Source organism: Photinus pyralis, unplaced genomic scaffold (genome assembly GCF_008802855.1).
Source record: "Photinus pyralis isolate 1611_PpyrPB1 unplaced genomic scaffold, Ppyr1.3 Ppyr1.4_LG5, whole genome shotgun sequence".
Classification (NCBI taxonomy): domain Eukaryota; kingdom Metazoa; phylum Arthropoda; class Insecta; order Coleoptera; family Lampyridae; genus Photinus; species Photinus pyralis.
In genome coordinates, this window is record NW_022170596.1 from 24,521,852 (window position 1) to 24,541,372 (window position 19,521).

General features: G+C 35.8%; 2 protein-coding genes and 1 long non-coding RNA gene across 4 annotated transcripts; 1 reads left to right on the forward strand and 2 right to left on the reverse strand.

Annotated features, from left to right (window-relative positions):
- Positions 1–2,000: 2,000 nt before the first annotated feature.
- LOC116172098 (flexible cuticle protein 12-like) lies at positions 2,001–2,714 on the reverse strand. Its single transcript, XM_031489234.1, has 2 exons — positions 2,352–2,714; positions 2,001–2,296 (listed from the first exon to the last, which is right to left on the reverse strand). Exons 1-2 carry the CDS (start codon positions 2,471–2,473, stop codon positions 2,035–2,037), a joined length of 384 nt encoding a protein of 127 aa, XP_031345094.1. The 5' UTR covers positions 2,474–2,714; the 3' UTR covers positions 2,001–2,034.
- Positions 2,715–11,158: 8,444 nt separating this feature from the next.
- On the forward strand, positions 11,159–11,578 carry LOC116170291. Its single transcript, XR_004145206.1, has 2 exons — positions 11,159–11,288; positions 11,341–11,578. It is a non-coding gene; the product is annotated as an uncharacterized LOC116170291 (long non-coding RNA).
- A 4,141-nt stretch (positions 11,579–15,719) lies between these two features.
- On the reverse strand, positions 15,720–18,630 carry LOC116170847 (neprilysin-2-like). 2 transcript variants are annotated; one of them, XM_031487372.1, is made up of 9 exons: positions 18,424–18,630; positions 17,738–18,338; positions 17,537–17,689; positions 17,253–17,473; positions 17,065–17,202; positions 16,775–17,015; positions 16,562–16,730; positions 16,259–16,509; positions 15,720–16,210 (listed from the first exon to the last, which is right to left on the reverse strand). In XM_031487372.1, exons 1-9 carry the CDS (start codon positions 18,486–18,488, stop codon positions 15,872–15,874), a joined length of 2,178 nt encoding a protein of 725 aa, XP_031343232.1. In that variant the 5' UTR covers positions 18,489–18,630; the 3' UTR covers positions 15,720–15,871. The 2 variants fall into 2 exon arrangements, with proteins under 2 accessions (XP_031343232.1, XP_031343233.1); XM_031487373.1 differs by having other exon boundaries at positions 18,401–18,483.
- Positions 18,631–19,521: the final 891 nt, after the last annotated feature.

The window sequence follows — 19,521 nt, forward strand, 5'->3', positions numbered from 1 at the left end:
TAATTTAAATTGGTGCGGTTCGAAATTAAAAAACTTTCAAACGTTAACGTTCTACCATCAAAAATACCAAAGAAAAAGAGACCCCCCCCCCTAATTATCGGCCACCTCTTTTATAAAAATGCGGAAAGGGAAGGAAAAAAAGGAAAAAGGCCAACGTGTTTCATTCCTCCGGCACTCCTGACTACAGGGATACCGGAGGCGGGCTGCTCAGGGCTTCCTGGCCCTCTTCAGCCAGAGAACGGGATTGTAAGGATGGGTTAAGTTAGGGATGGGAACGGAAGGAATGGAGTTAGGGTGCTGAGGGGGAGAGTACTGCTCCAGCATTCGCCTCGTAGATTTCAACATAATGCTAGCATTATGCGAAGCTACGTATGTCTGAGGAAAACCCCCTGACAAAACCTCAGACAGAGCAGTCGGCAGCGGGATTCGAACCCACAACCTCCCGAATAGCATCGGTGAGCGCATCCACTGCGCCACGTGCCTCGGTGCGGAAAGGGAACATATCGTTCAAAAATTAACACTTCTTTAATTCATTACTCGAGCTCCTGTCATCCTACTAGAAATCTGGGACCAGTCTTAAAATCAATGGTATTTGAGCGCGCTTCCAACAATAGCAAACACAGCCCATTTTGATATCTTTGCCGCAACATCTATGGTTATACTCATTTCGAAATTCGGTAGTTCAGTTATAACGATATGCGTGCAAGTGAGAGCTTACTATCCTAGGTTTAAATTACCATTAGGCTAAACTAAAATCGGCCAATTCATTAATTAATCATACAGTATTAATTCTCCCGCCTCTTCTAATCGGGAACGGCTATAAACTGCAAATTAGTTGCAGTATCTTGATTTCCTTATCGGTGGCTAAAACGGCGCTACAAATTAGTCAGTATCTTTACCGTCTAGAAAAGAAATACATAGGTCCGGAACTACAATTTCTAGTAAGGAAGAGCCCGTTAGAGTTCGTCAAAGTACCGGGTGTTCATTAATTCAAAGTAGAAGCGGAAACCGCTATTGTTTAAAAAGTATTTACAAATTAAATGCATTTATTAATATTTAAAATTTAGTTCTCCCACCTCTGCGGTTGCGCACCTCTGTAAGTTGGTAATGTCATATATGTTGCTAAGTACAGCAAATTTAGTATTCTTGTGCTCTTATTTAAGTCCTTATGCCATCTAGGTGTCTTCTTTGTAATCCGATAATTTTAGATGTAAATTATTTCTGTAGTAAATTTGTTATTACCTTAGTATAGATTTGTTTTACGATGTTCTTTGTTTTTCCGTCCGAAGTCATGCAGAGTTCTCTTTATTTCTTTCAGCGTACGCACTTCTTTTTACAAAGACGAGATTCGATCATTACTTGCAGAAGAATATAGACGCTATTACAGTTACACTCGAAAATTGTTGTCAGTCTTTTTGGAATTTCTATTGGTGCTGTATACGTTTAGTGAAGTTTTCTCTTGTTATTTTGCTTTCAACACTTCGCTGACGCATTTGCGGATATATTTTACAAGTTCTGAGGCCGTTTTCGGTGTGTTTACAAAAATTGCTGACTTTGAAAATGGTGCCTAGTGGATCGTTTCACCTGTCCGACAACCAGAAGGTGTCACAAATAAAATTTTGATAAAACTGCCGGTAACACCTTCATAGCATTAAGGTCTCATCTATTTTTCAGTATTTCATTGCTTTCAAGTTATAGCCTAAAAACTGCAAACAGTGCCAACATTTCGTAGTTTTTCGGCCATCCAAGGTATCTGAGGAGGAAAAGCCCTAACTGAATTTTGATCACTTTTCAAACACGGCGTGCGGTAATCACTGTGTTTTTGCACGCTAATTATTTGCTAATGCACGGACTAATAGTGGGTATATTGTAGAGAGTTTAAAAGACGAGGTCGTGAGAGCGATTATTTAATTCACCTACCGAAAAAATATGCCGCACAAACAATTTATATGGGTCACACTATGATCTAAGGATAAAACCCCAAGGATTAACAACTACTATCAAATTCAAAATCAGTGTTTATTGTTTTCAATTTTAGCCAAGGCCCCCCTGTAAGCTTATAATCGCATTTTTACTGATTCGATTAACAAGAGGGTTGTTAGATTGCTCGATGCCGACCTTTTGGATTCTTTCAATTCTGTAACCCTTATCATCCGCAACGTACTTCACAATGTAGCGTTGGTTATCGGGCCCTTCGTACGAATACTTGCCATGCACGACCATAATCTCTTGATTGGATTCTGAGACGACCAACTGCCCAGACTCCTCTCGAAAAATTCCGTTGCTAGTTTCAAATCTTCAAGAAAACAGATTGGTGAAATTATACGCATAAAGAAAATCTGCTAGCCTACCTGAAATAATACTTGCTCGGGTCGGCGTTTTCATTCTTGTATTCCAAAATTTTGGCATCCTTGGAATCCTGGCAAAACGCGAAGCTTATGAACGCTACGAATAGGTAGGCGATTACACGCATTGCACCGCGTCTTGGTGTAATAACGAAAAGTAACTGTGTTAGTTGTATTTTTATTAGATACTCGGCATGATGAGACTGCAAAGATTTAGCATTATGTAATACAAGTCCTTCACGATTGTTAACGAATTCTTCTTATTAGGTACTTATGAAGATCAACACTTTCACTAATCAACTTAAGTTACGTCGTACGAACTGGTCTCTTAAAGATAAAATCGGGAGAACTGATTTCGGAAGTCGATTGAGTTGAAGTCCTTCAATTCAATAAGTTAGATTTAAGGATAGGCAGTAGGTAGGCAGTAGGCAGTAGGCACACCATCTTCGATTCAATGGCATACTAGTAAAACAGGTCATTGTATTTTAATCGCTTGTAAATATTTGGTGTTTTGTAGAAGAGGTGCTTGGCCTATTAATATTGTTGATTTCAAATTTTGTTACTATTTTGTATTAATTGCACGCAGTTTTAAAAATCCGGTTTCAAATGTCAATTAATGTTTTTGCTAGTCATAGTGTATCAAAACAAAATCTACCAAATTAGTCGCTGAAGTGAGCTTGGGATTCGGATTCGGATTTGCAAATACTACAGGTCATCAGCTAAGTTATACCAAATTAAAACGCATATAAGCGCAATGAACACAATATAAATTAACTACGAAAGCATGCCAAAAAACCTTACAAAATAACAAACATTATCAAACTACCCCTTATTAGTAACTACTATAATAGGTATAGGTTAATAGTTATTCCTTTATAATTAAATTAGTAACAGGCCACAAAAACTCATTAATTATACACATCACGACCTACCCTTCAACGATAGGGTAGAATTATGACTTTTGCAATTAATCTAGCATAAAAGGATGGAAAAACTTTTATAGAATCACACAATAAATAATATAAGAAAAACTTCTGCCAAGACAGATATTTCAGATAAAAGGGACGAATCTGCCCTCCAAAGATAGGGGTAAAATTTAACTTCTTCAATTATATTTGTAACAGGCTGGGACTGTAGAAGGGCTTTTGGCTGTACATGGGACTTGAATCCTCGACTACTGCAGTGATACCTACAGGAAGCAGCTGGCTAATGTACAGAGAGTCACCTGTCTGGAAGTCACTGGAGTCATGAAAACCAGGTCAACGTTGGCCATGGAGGCACTTCTTGGACCAACGCGGGACGGCTAAACGATTGGGACGAGTCGATGGATCGAGACAGCCCTTGGAACGGGCGGATGTGGGAGGGATGCAGTTAGCTCGAGGTTGAAGTAGTACGTTGAACGCCTGGAATACATTGGATACGGTGTGATCGACCGAAAGCTCACCTCAAGTTTCCCCCTTGCATAGCAACTGTGCACAGGAGAATCTCGGTAGAGGTTATCGTAATAAACATATACAGGGTGCCCGTTTTTATTTGAAGAGGTGCAATCGTAGTTTAAATTCGGGAAAATTTCCCTATTTTGGCCTTTACAAAAATTCAGATATCTTCAGAGGTTGCCAATATTTTTGGAAAAAAACGAATTTTTTAATTTTCGATTTTCCCTTTTATTTCGAAAACATTATTAAAGGACCTTTGGTGATGAATCCAAATATGTTATCGAAAAGTTCAAGGGATTCTAGATTTCTAGACTTGGAAGTTACAGTAGATCACTTTTTTATTTCTAATGGCAGCCATATTGGATTTTAGCATTTTTGAATAAAGCTCTTTTTTCTGGTTACAATGATGTATCATGTTTCAACTCAAAATATGGAAAAACCATGTTTGCTTAAGTGCTTTGGAAAGAACATGCACTCTTTTGTTTAACAAAAACACATACTTGACAGTTCGTTAAAATTTCAATAGTTGTTGCTTTTTCTCGTCTATTTATTATATGTTTCTCGATAAAATGCCGTTTTCAAATGGAGAAAGACGAGATATGTTAGAAATCTATTACGCTTCACACCGAAATGCCCATATTACTGCACAAACATGCATAGAGCGGTATCCTGAAAGGTCTGCTCAAAATTATTTTTATTATATTTATTTTTTAGATGGTGAAGCCTTTGAGGATCTCTTGTAAAGTTTCTTCTTTGGGTTCATGTTTATTATACATTTATACTTTGGTTTTATCTATTATTATTGGAATTAACTTTTTAATTTGAAATAGTGTGCATTTAATCAAAATCAAAATGTGGTCTGAAATTGTGTTCGTAAGAAAATAGTTTTGAGCGGGTTTTTTTCCTTTCTTCTTCATTAAAGAATTTTTTCAAGAAACAATAAATTTTTAAAAAATAAATAATTTTTGAACTTCATCAAAATATGTGTTTTAAACAAAAAAATGCATGTTCTTTCTAAAGCACTTTTCTCAAAAACGGTTTTTCAACATCATTCTAATCAGAAAAACGAGCTTCATTAAAAAATGGTAAAATCCAATATGGCTGCCTAAGAAATAAAAAGTTATTTAATGTAACTTCCAAGTCTAGAGTGTCTTGAATTTTTCGATAACATATTAGAATAGGATTCCTTATAAAAAAGTGCGTCAATAATGTTTTAGTTTAAAACGTCCAGTTTTTGTCGTTTTTGAAAAAAAGGGAAAATCGCAAATTAAAAATTTTTCAAAAATCTCGGCAACCTTTGAAGACATCCGAAAAACGGGCACCCTGTAAACATATGCGGTAACAGTCAGATGGCGCTGAGGGCCCTGTCCCAATCGGCTACGGAGGCGATCTCCAGATACATTGGACGAGTCTTCTATTAGGATCAGCTTAATTATAATTCCAGCGCACTGCGGAATAGGGGGCGACGAAAGGACGGACGAGTTGCCTCATGAAAGTAGGGGTGGGGTCTTTGTCTTCGTACTGGATTGACTTATTATTGGAATTTTTCAAATTAAGTGGTGTTTCTTATATTCTGCATGATTTCATATGAGTTATTCTAGCCTGTTACGAACATAATTGTAGAAGATATAATTTTAACCCTATTTCTGGAGTCTTGACAGGGGTGTTTTTTTATTATTTGCATGATTTTATTAAACTTGTTCCAGATTATTACAAACATAATTGCAGAAGATATAATTTTACCCCTATATTTGAAGGGTAGATTCGTCCCTTGAGTCTCAGAATCTGTAATTTCTGCAGAAGTGTTATTTATTGCGTGATTCTCTTCGCAGAAGTTAGCGTTGTTTATAATGAACTTTTGTAGCCTTTTAGTAAAGTAATTATAAAGGATTAATACACTACATTAATATACGACCAATCAGCTTGGCGATTGTTTCAAATTCTAACCAATCAGATGATTTTTTAAGTGATTAAAAGCTAAGTAGCTTTTATCAGCGATTGAAATAGGTAGCTTTTTATCTGCTTTAAAATGCGTGTAGAATGCGTAAAATACAGGGTTATCATAAAATAAGTGATTTTAAAATTATTATCACTTTTTAACCAATTAAGTTAATAACAAAAAATAAATGAAATCTAATTGCTTAAGAAATGGGACTTAGTATGCCCAAAACCATACGGCAATTGCTCAATATGACCTCCATTTTGCTGTTGTAAGATTACCAATCTTCCCTTCAAATTGTACACAGCATTCCGTAACATTTTCATGAAGAACTTCTGCAACTTGGACATCACATTCTTGGTCTTCCTGATCTTGGTAGGTCAATTACGGACCCTGTTCTTTCACATTTTTGTATCAAATTGCGGTATGTACGCTTTCATCTGAACTCTACATTTACTTGAGTTTTAATTTCAAACTAAAACTCCAAATTCAATGATTTCGTTTTGACACTCGTATCAACAATTAAAATAACAACGATATTGTTTCGTATAGAGCACTAGGTACTATTATTGGGTGGTTAGGTGGACTAGGACTTCCCCCATCTTAACCACCCAATAATAGTTTCCTAATTTTTTGTTATTAACTTAGTTTGTTAAAAAGTTATAATAATTTAAAATATATCCCTTATTTTATGATAATCCTGTATATGGTGGTTGTGAAATTTATGGTCTTTTATTAATCAAAAATTAAAAAGTGCGCGCGTAGTGCCTGTGCATAAAAAAGGTGACACAGCAGTTGTCTCCAATTACAGACCGATATCCTTATTAAGTTCCTTTTCGAAAATTTTTGAGAAATGTGTTAACGAGAGACTAACAACGTTTTTGCAAAAATTCAACATTCTTTCCGACAGTCAGTACGGTTTCCGCGCTGGGTTATCCACAGAAGACGCCACAACGCACTTAGTGCAGCATATATATGAGGAACTCGATTCAAATAAACATTGCTTTGTTGTGTTATTTGACATCAGAAAAGCTTTTGACAGTTTAGATGTAGGTATTTTATCAAGGAAACTTGAGGATGCAGGTATTCGCAATGAATGCCAGGATTTCATCTTGTCATTCTTGGCTAACCGAAAGTACATCGTGAATTATGATAATACGTCTTCATTCGAATATACGTTGAATTTAGGAACGCCCCAAGGCAGCAACTTAGGCCCCATCTTGTTCGTACTATACATTAACGACCTGCCACGACATATACTGCACGGAAAAACCTACATGTATGCTGACGACACTAGGGATGGGCGATAACTGTTTTCACCTATCGATAAGTATCGGGTACTTACCTATCGATATATTTTACTTATCGATATGCCGATAATTATCGAAATATCGATGGTTATCGATATATCGATACCTATCGATATATCGAAATATCGATAGTTATCGATATGTCGATAGTTATCGATATATCGATAGTTATCGATATTTCGATAGTTATCGATATATCGATATCAATAGTTATCGATATATCGATAGTTATCGATATATGAATACTATCGATAGGTATCGATATATCGATATGTCGATAGTGATCGATATATCGATATGTCGATAGTTATCGCTAGGGATGGGCGATAACTGTTTTCACCTATCGATATAAGTATCGGGTACTTACCTATCGATATATTTTACTTATCGATATGCCGATAATTATCGAAATATCGATGGTTATCGATACACCGATAACTATCGAAAGATCGATAACTGTCGCTATATCGATAAGTTCGGTATATCGATAGTTCTCGTTATGGCGATAGTTTTTAATATATAGGTATCGATATAATATTACCGATAATTTTTTTGAAAGCGTGTCTAAAAACTGCATGAGTTTACTTTTATATTTTGGCGAAAGAGCCCGACAAGACAAGAGGGCTCTTTTAACAAAATATGAAAATAACCCAATGCAGTTCTTGCAACTTTAATGGAGTTACCATATTAAATGTGCAATTATCGCAGGGCTCTTTAGCTTTCTACAATGCAATTACCGCTGTAATTAAGCGGTAATTGCACGCCTCATTCGAGAGAAATATTCGACGTATCGATAGTTATCGACAGGGATAGTTATCTTATCGAGTTTTATTAATAAAATCCATTTTCCGGTTTATTCTCGTGTAAAGTGACTATTAATAGTTACTCGACGTTTCTTTGCTACCTTTATCAAGAGTTTTTTGTTAGATTTCGTAAATGTCAATCAATTGAAACTGTATATCTAAATTTGAACTGTTCTTAGCTTTTTCTGTTTTTTTGTGACTGGTCCTCTGTAACCATCAATCAGGTACCGATACATAGGCCATGATTACACCCTTTGATTGTCTTCTTTATTTTATCTAAAGAGTAGCCATTTTGATGCAACATTTTGTTCAAGTTTTTGAAGTGCTTCTTTTTTTGAGCAATCGTCAGTAAGACGAAAAGATCTATTTTCTAAAGATTTTATTACTGCGTTTATTTGGCATGGATGATGATGTGACGTAGCGCTTCTCTTGAGAAAGGGAGCAAAGTTAAGTTTCCGAAACGTCGAGCAACTAAAAATAGTAAATTTACACGAGAGTAAACCCGAAAATGGATTTTATTAATAAAAATAGTAGCGCTCGTTGAAATCTCAACAATAACATAATTTTATCGTACAGTTATCGACATATCGATATATCGAATAGTTATCGACATATCGATATATCAATCGATATCGATATATCGATAGTTATCGACATATCGATATATCGATAGTTATCGACATATCGATATAGTTATCGACATATCGATATATCGATAGTTATCGACATATCGATATATCGATCGATATATCGATAGTTATCGACATATCGATATATCAATAGTTATCGACATATCGATATATCGAAAAAAATTCCCATGCCTAGACGACACTGCTGTAGTAGTGAGCGCCGATAATCCTGACCAAGCTGCAGAAAAGTTAAATCAAGTTATAGCGGAATTTACATTTTGGTGTCAAACAAACAAACTTACAGCGAACACTGAGAAGACAATAATTTTGAATATGTCTCGGGTCAAAGTGGGACAATACATCACCCCCATGGAGAGCGCAGTAATACCATGCCAACCAACGTCCACGTACCTAGGATGCAAAATAGACGATAACCTCTCCTGGAACTCTCATCTGGATCACGTTCGTAGCAAATTAAACAAGGCATACTATCTAATATCTCGTATTAGGAACCAATTTGACACCACACACATTATTGAAGTGTATTACGCAGTAGTGTATTCCCATTTAAGTTACAACATTATGTGCTGGGGTGCAAGTACCGAAGTAAATAGAATATTTGTTTTACAAAAACGTGTAATCAGATTGATATTCAATCTGCATTACTTACAAACTTGTAGAGACACATTTAAAAAATTCAAAATTTTACCTCTCCCCTGTATATACATCCTAAAATTATTAATGTACATGCGCTCGCACTCAGATAGTTTCCGTAGAGTAGGAAGTACACACAATTATAACACACGAGGAAAAAACAAAATATTAATTCACAAACACCATTATGAGTATTATAAAAAATCACCCTATTATATGGCCTCTAAATTGTATAATTTGCTACCCCAGGACCTGACAAACTGTGATATTAAACAATTTAAATCTCTCATCAAGACTGTTCTCCAGAAAAATGCTTTTTATGCGATTCAAGAGTTCATACACTTTTATACTTCTAGGCTATAGTTGATGTAATACACTCTTTGTTTGTCCAATTGTTATATATATTATTGTTTGTTAATTTTGACTTATCGATGATTGTAATGACGATCGAACGATTAAATTATTATTATTATTATTATTAATCTCCCCAAAATACCCTCGATTTTGGTTTTAAATCAGTATTAATATATTACATATTACACCATTTCGAAAGCATAAGATAAAATCGCTCCAGATTACGCTTTTGATCTCTAGTTTTTCCCGTCGCAACAAAACTTTCGTGTAAAAATAATTATCCGATTAAAATTCAAGCTCTTGTGTACTTACCCCCGAATAACTATTAAGCTATACTTATTATAGGAGTTCCTTATAAAGGGTAGTTTTGTAAGGTTTTTGCATGCTTTCGTAGTTGATTTAATTCATTGCACTTATATGCGTTTTACACCTTTTTTTTTTTAAATAAATTCATAATTTGGTATAACTTAACTGGTCGGAATCTGAATCCCAATCTTCAGCGACACAATAAAACACATTCTCCGCTTTAATAGAGAGATAGTTTGTGATTACGAGTTCAATTGATAGATTGGGTCATTGGGTGTAGGGGAAGAGACATTGTTGCACCAGGAATTGGCGAGGGGATTATTTTAGCAAAAAAAAATTGAGGCATTCCAAGAGTAGCAGTTAGCTGGTATAAAGTACGGTCCATAAAAAAAACGATTGTCGTTTGTCGACCTGGTCAAAGACGATCTAAATTATTAGCGACCTAGTGGTCAAGAAAATTGTGAAAAATCCGCGTTTGTCGTTTCAAGTTGGAAAAAAGTACGGTGGATAGAAGCCGTTTTACGTGAACGTGGAAAATTAAAAGTGTTACTGTTGAATTGGTTTAAATAAACGGATCGAGCGTATAAATTTCGAATTGGCAAGTTTCTTAATGCATGCTAGTTCATCAGAATAGAGTGTTAGCAAGCACTTTCGCCTTCCTTAGAAAACCTTCCAGTATACGTGTGCAGCGTAATAGAGCAAGGAAGAAGGAGTTGTTGATCCATTTGTTGCGTGGAATTACAACAAAGAATACTGTTTGTAAAATAAAGTTCATTGCTAGTGCCTCTAATATAAAGGACAATTAAGTTCAACCTAAGAGATTTCTCCAAATAAAACCGTAGTCAAATTAAGTTAATGTGAGTGCGTAAGCAAAACACTTTTTTGGACCAAGTCAGCATTGTAATATCCATTCAATCTTCACATTTCACTCAGAAAAATATCTTCGGAACACTACCATACCAGCGGGTTTAAGTACCTATGCAGTCTTTTAGAAACCATCTGATATCAACCCCAATTTGACTAGTAGAAATTAGCAATACGAGTTCCCTCGCGTCCATGAAGAAGAAGAATTGTAATTGTTGTTAGTAATACAGTTTTCTTGTTGAAATTCCCAGTTTTTCTTTTTACAGCAACGAATTTAGAGGACAAAAATTCAATATGGCACTTGGAAGAGTTACTTGGTACCCATATTTTTGGGATATACCTACCCTTATCTATGTTTGCGCTAATATTTAAATAAAAAGTTGAAAAAGTAGTGTAAGGTGACCTGAATTAGCATCTTATCAGTCTTAGATTAACAATCACTTATCAATTAGGCCTGCTTTTTTTTAATAATCACTCGAACATAACTAATTATACATATTTAATTGTTTTCTCGTTTATTTCTCGCCATTCTTATTTCATTAATTCTAACAGTAGTACGATGCTGAAAATGTGCACTATTTTCATGTTCATTTTGTTAATATTAGTAATAGATGCACGTGTAATAAATAATTCGTACGATTCTTATCGGTAAGTGTTCAGAAACTACCCACTTCATTTGCAAGATACCTACCTACTTTAGATCGATCTACGACGATATACAAGGACAAGAAAGTACGAATGTTAGCGAAGAAACAAATGGCTCACTTGGTCGATTTGAGGTAAATTCAGATGGTGCAGATGAGGTAGTGGAGTGGGCCATGCCCTTTCTTAGAATCAATACAGCGGCGCTTAAGGCACTTTCTGGTGGAGGTCTTGGCAAATGATCACTGTTGTACTGACTTTGTTAATCAGACAATAATATACTATACCTGCAGTTAGACTGTTTCTTGGAAGTGATACGAGTATATAAACTGGTACCATTACAATAGGTAGATAGAAATCTACCTAAAAGTGCGATGCAGGATAATCTCGCCCATTAAATGTTGCAATATTTTTCTAGCAGGTGGTTATCAACATCAAACGATCTTTGGTTGCAAAAATATGAATTGCCTTTTTTGCGATGTCACACCTCAAGTTATGTGTCAGCAATTCTGGTTAGATTGAGAAGTTGCATGCGCATGTAGGCGCCGAAGAACAGATTTTCAATACAAAAAGGTTGTTATATAATAATCGAGATGCGATTCGTGACTGCCAACAATTAGCTATAATTGTTATTGCTTTATGCGGTTCATTTGTTACGGACGTCAATAGTTTGAATTTGAATTGTGAAAGACCAAGACCCATAACCTATTCATGCAAATTTTCTCTTACTGCACAAAAATCTCGGTAAAACTTTATCAAAACTTCCATTAGGTATGTTTAATGCCACCGTGGTTTACAAACTATATTCGCTGCGGAATTCCGTTAGAAAGGCGGGTCCTATTAACGTCTAGACGTTGTGGTTTCACTTTCAACACAATTTATTTATATTTATTTAAGATACAAAACGTGCTAAGTTGAGTACCTACATTGCTCATTGTTATTGAGTTTTGTTACAAATTTGCTATTTTATACGTGTCAACTATCAAATTCACTTTCTTCATGTCTTTAGGGAGACATTAAGTTTCTGTGTACTTTTACGATTTTACGATCTTACAAGGGAAATGTAAGCATTTTTTGCAAGATGTGAATCTGTAAATTTGTGCAGCTATTGCAACACATTGAGAGTCCGACATTCACTTCGTCTTGGATTTGAGTTGGTACAGCGATGTAGAGGCCTCAAAAGTCACCAAGGGGCGAACCTCCCTTGGAAGTGTTGTAACGAAGCACCTGTTTTCCGCCTTAAAATTACCAGTTTTAGTGATCACTCTGTAGATGAACACCCGGTATCAAGAAGCGTTTTAAAATGGGCGCTTCGTTACGAAGATTTTCACACCGAAAATATGTATTTCTGTGTAGGGAGTTGGAAATATGAAGCCGGTGGTGCAGTGGTTGCGTTGCGGCCTGGTATCCGAGAGGTTGCGGTTGCAATCTTGTTAGGGAAGGAGAGAGAGAATCAGTTTTATTAAGTTTTAGGTCCTTAATTATTCATTAGTCGGTTTTAGTTTAGTCCTTTCTAATGGTATACGAAATCCAACTTTAAAGCAGCAAGGTCCTGCAGTGTAAAGGAAATATCAACGTAATAACAGATTACGTCGTTTAACCTGACATTCCAGGGAACATTTCTGGACTGCCCAATTTGGAGATTTCATTCCCATTATTTGGATAAATATAATTAACTGTAATTAGTTGAATGGTTACAGATAACAGCCTCCGGTTAAGTCGAGATTACATCCGTTAGGTGCGGTCGTAAAAAACCCCATACTCAAAATGACGTCGACTTCCAGACCTAGAGCATAAATGATGGATGGACGGAGTATGAAAAAGGGTGGCAAGTATAGGGGATCGCGGATCGGATTTCTATAGTTCAAATTCACGCTAAAATGCAATAAAAGCAACAATAGGATCAGTAACTTACTGAAAGATTAAGAACAGCATTACGATAATTAAATTCGCTTACATCTCTCGATACGTAACACATTGAGTTTTGTGTCTTAAAATGTTTAGGTTCTTATTTTAACATTTCCAGTTTAGTTATGTTAGAAAATCGACTGTGAAACGGACGTTACAAATTTACGTCTTCTCCTACTTCTTCTGGATATGGTTAGGGGTGGTTCTTGTTATGTAATTAATACACGTCGGTTGATAACCTTATTCTGGTTTTAAGGATAAGGTAAAGGGATAAATAATAAGTCAATAATCGTTAGTAACATTTAAATTGTTTGCTATAAGGGCATCAGTGAATGGGGTTGAGGCGAGCAATCCTGTAAGGCAAATTCATTCTCAAAAACAGACTTCGCATTGATAGGAAATATTAATTTATTTATTAATTAATTAAGAGGGAGAGAAAAAAAATTCCAGAGACAGGCGGTTCTGAACGTAGTTTTCTTCGAAGCAACGAAAAAGATCGCGGCAGTCATTTGATAGTTAATCCGGGAAAAGTCCCAGAAAAGTTCTAGATCGGAATATACAAAGGACTTCGTTACATGCTCACGCCCTATCGTGTCAATTAAATTTCTCAACTGGGTGGCAACTGTGATTAAGGGTGATGAGTTCAATTTCGCCCCTTTCGATGCATATGATTTGTAAGAGTACTTTTTTGTAAACTTTGTGGACACTAATTTGGCAGGGGTGGAAACTTTAATTGTATGTTGGGGGTGGTACTATAATGGATTATATTGATCTTATTAAGTTGTAGTCATATCCAATGTCTCATGATACTGTATGTACTCTTTGTGCTTTTTTTCATGATGATTTCATGTTCCGTTCTGTCTTTGAATTCATTGATTTTTCGAATTTTTCAGCAAATCTTTAATTGAAAAGCGATTTGCAAGATGGCTCAATTCATTGACAGAAGATCGAAATTGTAGAGCATTATTTTTTAGCACCTTTGGTTTGCATAGATTTCAAATTTATTAGCTGCAGAGCTATATCAAGTTCTAAAGTTGAAAAACTAAAGACATTGTTTGGCTTTATACCATCCCAGGATAACTAATATTGAAGAATTTCCAATTTTTAAAACAAATTTTTATGGAGTTTAGAGCCTAACACATGTAGATTCAAAAATTTCTTCTTTTGGATATGCATTTCTTTCAAAAGCTTAAAAAAGGTTCAGAAAAAGAAGATACCATCCAAAATATTTCAATTTATGATTGTCCAAAATGTAAAATTTACTGTTTAGGTGAAGTCTGTGTCTAAAAGGTACCAAATTAACAGTTTCAAATTTTAGGTTCTTGAATCAGTTATAAGTCCGTTTATTCTTTGCCCACTTGCCATAAAAAATATGCTTGAATTTTAAGTGCGAAATTTGGACATTCACTCCTTACACTTTCGACTAATTTGAAAAAGATTTCTGTTTCATCTGCGCTGCCACATAATAATTTTTCACAATATTGTTGGTGTGGTTTCTCTAGACTGACACAATGCCGAAGATGAGAGCGAACCACCTTGTAATGTGAAAATACCTACGTGTTGTTAACGTAATTTCAGCGTGAATATCGAAAATAGCAGTCAGGAAAGCCTGTATGTAACAATATACACAGAATTGTTGATTTATCATTTTTATGTTAGTTTCTTATTGTAAATTTAGTCGGTAATTGTTTAATGCAATTAATTATATTTAGTTTGTGTGATAACGGATAACTTGGGGAACATTTAATCGAAATTTTTAGGTGAGTTTAAAGCTATATGAGTAGTTATCGGACAAGAATTAATTGGTTTTTCGACAAACAACGGTACGTGCGAGACAAGCGATGCAGCTGTTTTATCAGGGTCGGCGGTGATAGAGGAATTTTGAGTGTCGTCGGGAATAACGATGTTAATTTTATTGGAGGAGGCGGTTTTCCCTTAAATAGGAAGAAGGGCGTGTCGCTAATCTTGGTACCGTAATCGTCCTCATGCTACTTAAATAATGCGGAAACAAGTTGTCCAAGAAGTTTTACACATGGAATTTCGAGTTTAAAAAGTTTGTGTTATCAAGAATGAAGAAATAATTGGTGTAATACAAAAAAAACTCTTACCACCCGAGCAGCCATAAGGTGAAGTGTGTCGTCTTCGAGCCAGTTGTGGTGTATTGAAAGTGAGTTTTTTTGGTCCTGAGAAGAATCTGTCAGATTTGTGTTAAAGTATGGGTTTCGGCGAACATCGCCTGACCAGTCTATTGGATTATTATGTGAGTAATTTTTGAGACCTCTTAATTTGTGTTTAGGCCGACCGTTTGCAAACGGGGTGTGTTTTACTCAAAAGGCGCTGTTAGCCTTCTTACAGGATTTTATTGTTGTGTCCTAAGGGAGAATTTTAAAGGAAAAAAACTAAATGGTGTAATTTGAGCTAGCTAGCAAGATGTACCTACCTTTACATAGATTTGAGCTAGGATTTGAGTGTGAAGGGAGACAGACTTGAGATATTGCCACATCCTCTTGGATAATAAAGCACAAGTAATCCAGTGCAGCATAAATCTATTTTAATGGTTTAATAACATTTTCTTATTCGCCCTTTTACTATAAGAAAGAAAGCATACATACAGTTAATTGAGCAATGAATTGTATAAACAAACTCTAGAAAAGATTCATCATTGAAAAAACTTTGAATCATTACCAAACCTCGCATTTTGTATGGGGGTGCATTTTGCTTCCTATACGGCAGTTAAAATCTCTAGCAAAATAATCCGTATTACTAAGAGGTAGATTTATTCTAAATTTGGCGGGAGAATGAGTGTCGATGCCGATTAGCTCCTTCGCAAAAACCGGTTCCATCTTTGTACACCAAACATTTGCAGCCGAAATCCAAAATAATTGGCGATCAGTGTAGTTCACCCCGGGAAGTAGCTGTTCCCTTCCATTACGTCGAATCCATTCATTGTATGCTAAATATGCATTTCTTATACCGCCGTTATCTGCTATATTTTCTGCTTGCGTCCTAAACCCATTTATCTAGAAAGTTAAAAATACTAGAAAAATGCAGCTTTTCTGTCAACATACACTTAGTCCCAATTCGGGTATGGACTGGTTTCCGTACTGATCAATTATGCACTGGGCCTTTGTTATAAACTTTTCGTTTGTGGAAGGTGTCCACCAATCTTCCAAATTTCCAAATTTGTCAAATTGTCGGCCTTTATTGTCGAATCCATGAACAATTTCGTGAGAGATCAGGAAACCTATTCCCCCATAGTTCATATACCATGGTCTATCATCACCGAAAAAGACGCCTTGCAATATTGGGGCAGGCAGTACTGTAAATTTAATAATACTTCAACGTGCATTACAGCAAGCAGTTTAACTTACTTATTCTATTCGATAGTACATTGTAGTATGCATTAACGTTAGCGAGTTTTCCGGATTTAACCCAATCGGTTTGGTTCACTGGCAGTACTAAACGTTTGGCTACACTCTCATAATCAAAGCGTTTAGTGCTCAGTCTGATTTTTAGGAAGTTGTCGGATGCCAAATGCAACTAAAAACTAATTCATAAAATCATACGCGCACTCTAATGTCAACCTCCTTATAAAAGTCTTCCAATGTTTCATCTGAGAGAAATTCGTCTGGATACGCAATGTAAGACGACATAGCTTCGGCTTTTTCTAAAGCATATTTTTTGGTATCGACATCCATCCAGTCGGCCCTTTTTACTATGTTTAAAAATACCTTTCTGATGTCAGAAACCATTTCCATAGCGTCTTTCTTGGCATCTTCGTTGAAATGTTTCCGAACATACAAAGCCCCGGTGGCAATTGGCATACTGTTTGTAATGACGTCAGGGTTATATACGTTTAAATGTCGCTACTAACCTGTCTAACGTTAAACTGACGCATTTCTTCCAACCAACAATTGAATACATGTTCTGCGTTAAACTGTGCAGCAACTTCTCTGTAAGACAAGGTACCGATGATGCGACAGTTTTCCACATAAGATAGTTTGCCTGTACTCTAAAATCTAAAGCTTCAATTTTGTTTCATAGGTGATATGTGTATTCAACCTTTTTGGTGTATTGAGGAGCAATTTCTCTAACTCTGAGAAATAGATAGGGGGTGCTGCTATGATTACATCAGATGCTTTAATGGTAATTGTGGGTACGTTTAATACTGAATTCAAATACTCCAACCAAGGAATATTAGGAACTTTTTGTTGTAGTTCTGATACAGATATGCGATGGTACATTAAGGTAAAGTTTGCGTGTTCTTGAAATGGGCGTGCGATCTAAACGTATAGGTAGTTAAAATTAAACCGATGCATTTAACACTGTATCGCTCTACACATTACCGTACTTAATTTGAGCTCGAAGTTTAATGATTCATTAAGCTCTCTTTTGGCCACCCTTCTTTTAGCTCCTAAATCAGTGGCAACGTCCACCATTGCATTAAGGTATTTGATGTTGTCACTTGCGTTTGAACGAAATATCACTGGTGGCCCTATCTAAGGAACAGTTGAATAAGTGAGGGTTACAATATTATACCTACTTACATAGAGCATATGCTGTGAAGAATTCTTCACGTCTTCCATAATTTTAATGGCAATGAAATAATTAGTATCGTAACCGAAATTACGAAACTTGTAAACGGTCCGTTTCCATTCAAATTTTCTTTTATTCCACCTTCGTCCTTTTACTACCGGCCATCCGCCTAGTTCTTCTAAAATTGATTTTAGAGTCGTCAATCCATCTAGTTCAATAGCAGTTGTATTCATGCATGTTTGATATATCTTCTTAAGTAGCCTGAACGGTCGTGGTTCTTGCGCTGTGACGTTCTCTTCCAGTAGTACTCTTAGTTGTTGCTCATACAAATCTGCAGTAATTTGAAAGTATGAAGCATAATCGTTATCGTCCGGTATAACTGCCTGTTTGAGAAAGTTGCCACATGCGAATTGATAAAAATCATCGCATGGATCAACACTTGCGTCTATATTTTTTAAAACACTAGACGCTGCATGAATACAGCCTGGAGTTAAACATAAGTTTGACATTTGGTTGGAAGTCGTAACTGAAGCCACCAATGTTATATTCATAGCTACACTTACAATTAGGTAATTTTTCATACTTATTCTCATCTTGCACAGTGATCCATTTCTAAGAAGATACCAAAATTAGTTTTATCTGGAGATCGCTCCGCTTGTAATTAAACTACACACTATGGTACATCATTCTGCATTACCCGCGCTCAACAAGGTAGCCATAACTACTATAAGTTATGTCGGCAATGGCGTTGACGAATGTCATACTCTTCACCTGTTATACAGTAATTCAGGCACGGAAACAGGAAAACAATTCTAAATCACTAAGCTAGGATATTCATTGACAACTGGAAATCAAGTTTTGTTTGTGATGAACCAATTACAAAACTTTTTTCACTTACGAAGTTTTCGCATTAAATTTATGGTAATGAACAAAGATTTACGTGATAACGTGAATTGCTTATTCAAAGTTAATGGACCATAATATTATAGTACCAACTTTGTTTTACTACCTACCAATTAAAGATTCTTAATTTTACAATAAAGACTTTGAATTTTGATGTCTGTTAGACCTAGTGCCATATAACCCTTTCAACAACTTCCAAAAACTAGCCCAGTTTTTTAGACCTAAAGGGGGTAGAAGCAATTCTTTCACGCATCACCATTGCTCTGCTGATCTAGATTCTAGTACACTCGTCCAACACCTGGTACATTTTCCTATTCAAAGTATGTACACACCTCTACACACAAGAATCAACTTTAAAATGAATGAGAAATGTTTGGGCCCGCTTATAATTCTTAAAGAATATACACATTTGTTCACGGAATAATCTGCCGTAGGTCGGCTTCTTCAGGAATGTTAAATGGACTTTGATTTATATTTATTAATGGAAAACTGTATATGTAATAATAGAACACTTTCTATCGCCTGGTAAATTTGACATATCGTTGAAAGTGAATTTTGAGATACGGTTGACGACCCAAATCAGGAACAAACTGGGCTTCAGGTTTCTCGAAACTTAGTTGTTGAACGTTTGTTTACTCACTGGAATGATTTACCAATGTTCCGCAGTATGGGAATGTCAATTTTACCCTTATAATCTCAGAGTTTAACACCTACTAAAAGCACTAATTAATCGTCCTTAGACTTTTCAACGGTTGCCCTTTAAATTAGAAAGAATTGTCTATATAAACACGATAGGCGCATAAATTTAATTGGTACAGTCGTTTTTAATCGTAACTAACCACTTCAAGTATAAACGCAATGAAATGTCCTGTACTCTTGATCCTAAGGTTTT

Coding starts and splice junctions, on each gene's coding strand:
- LOC116172098 (XM_031489234.1), bottom strand. CDS start 2,473: ATGCGTGTAATCGCCTACCTATTCGTAGCGTTCATAAGCTTCGCGTTT. Junction 2,297..2,351: donor CCGAGCAAGTATTATTTCAG/GTAGGCTAGCAG, acceptor GTTTTCTTGAAG/ATTTGAAACTAGCAACGGAA.
- LOC116170847 (XM_031487372.1), bottom strand. CDS start 18,488: ATGACATTCGTCAACGCCATTGCCGACATAACTTATAGTAGTTATGGC. Junction 17,690..17,737: donor CTTCACAGCATATGCTCTAT/GTAAGTAGGTAT, acceptor ACTGTTCCTTAG/ATAGGGCCACCAGTGATATT. Junction 17,474..17,536: donor TCGAGCTCAAATTAAGTACG/GTAATGTGTAGA, acceptor CTATACGTTTAG/ATCGCACGCCCATTTCAAGA.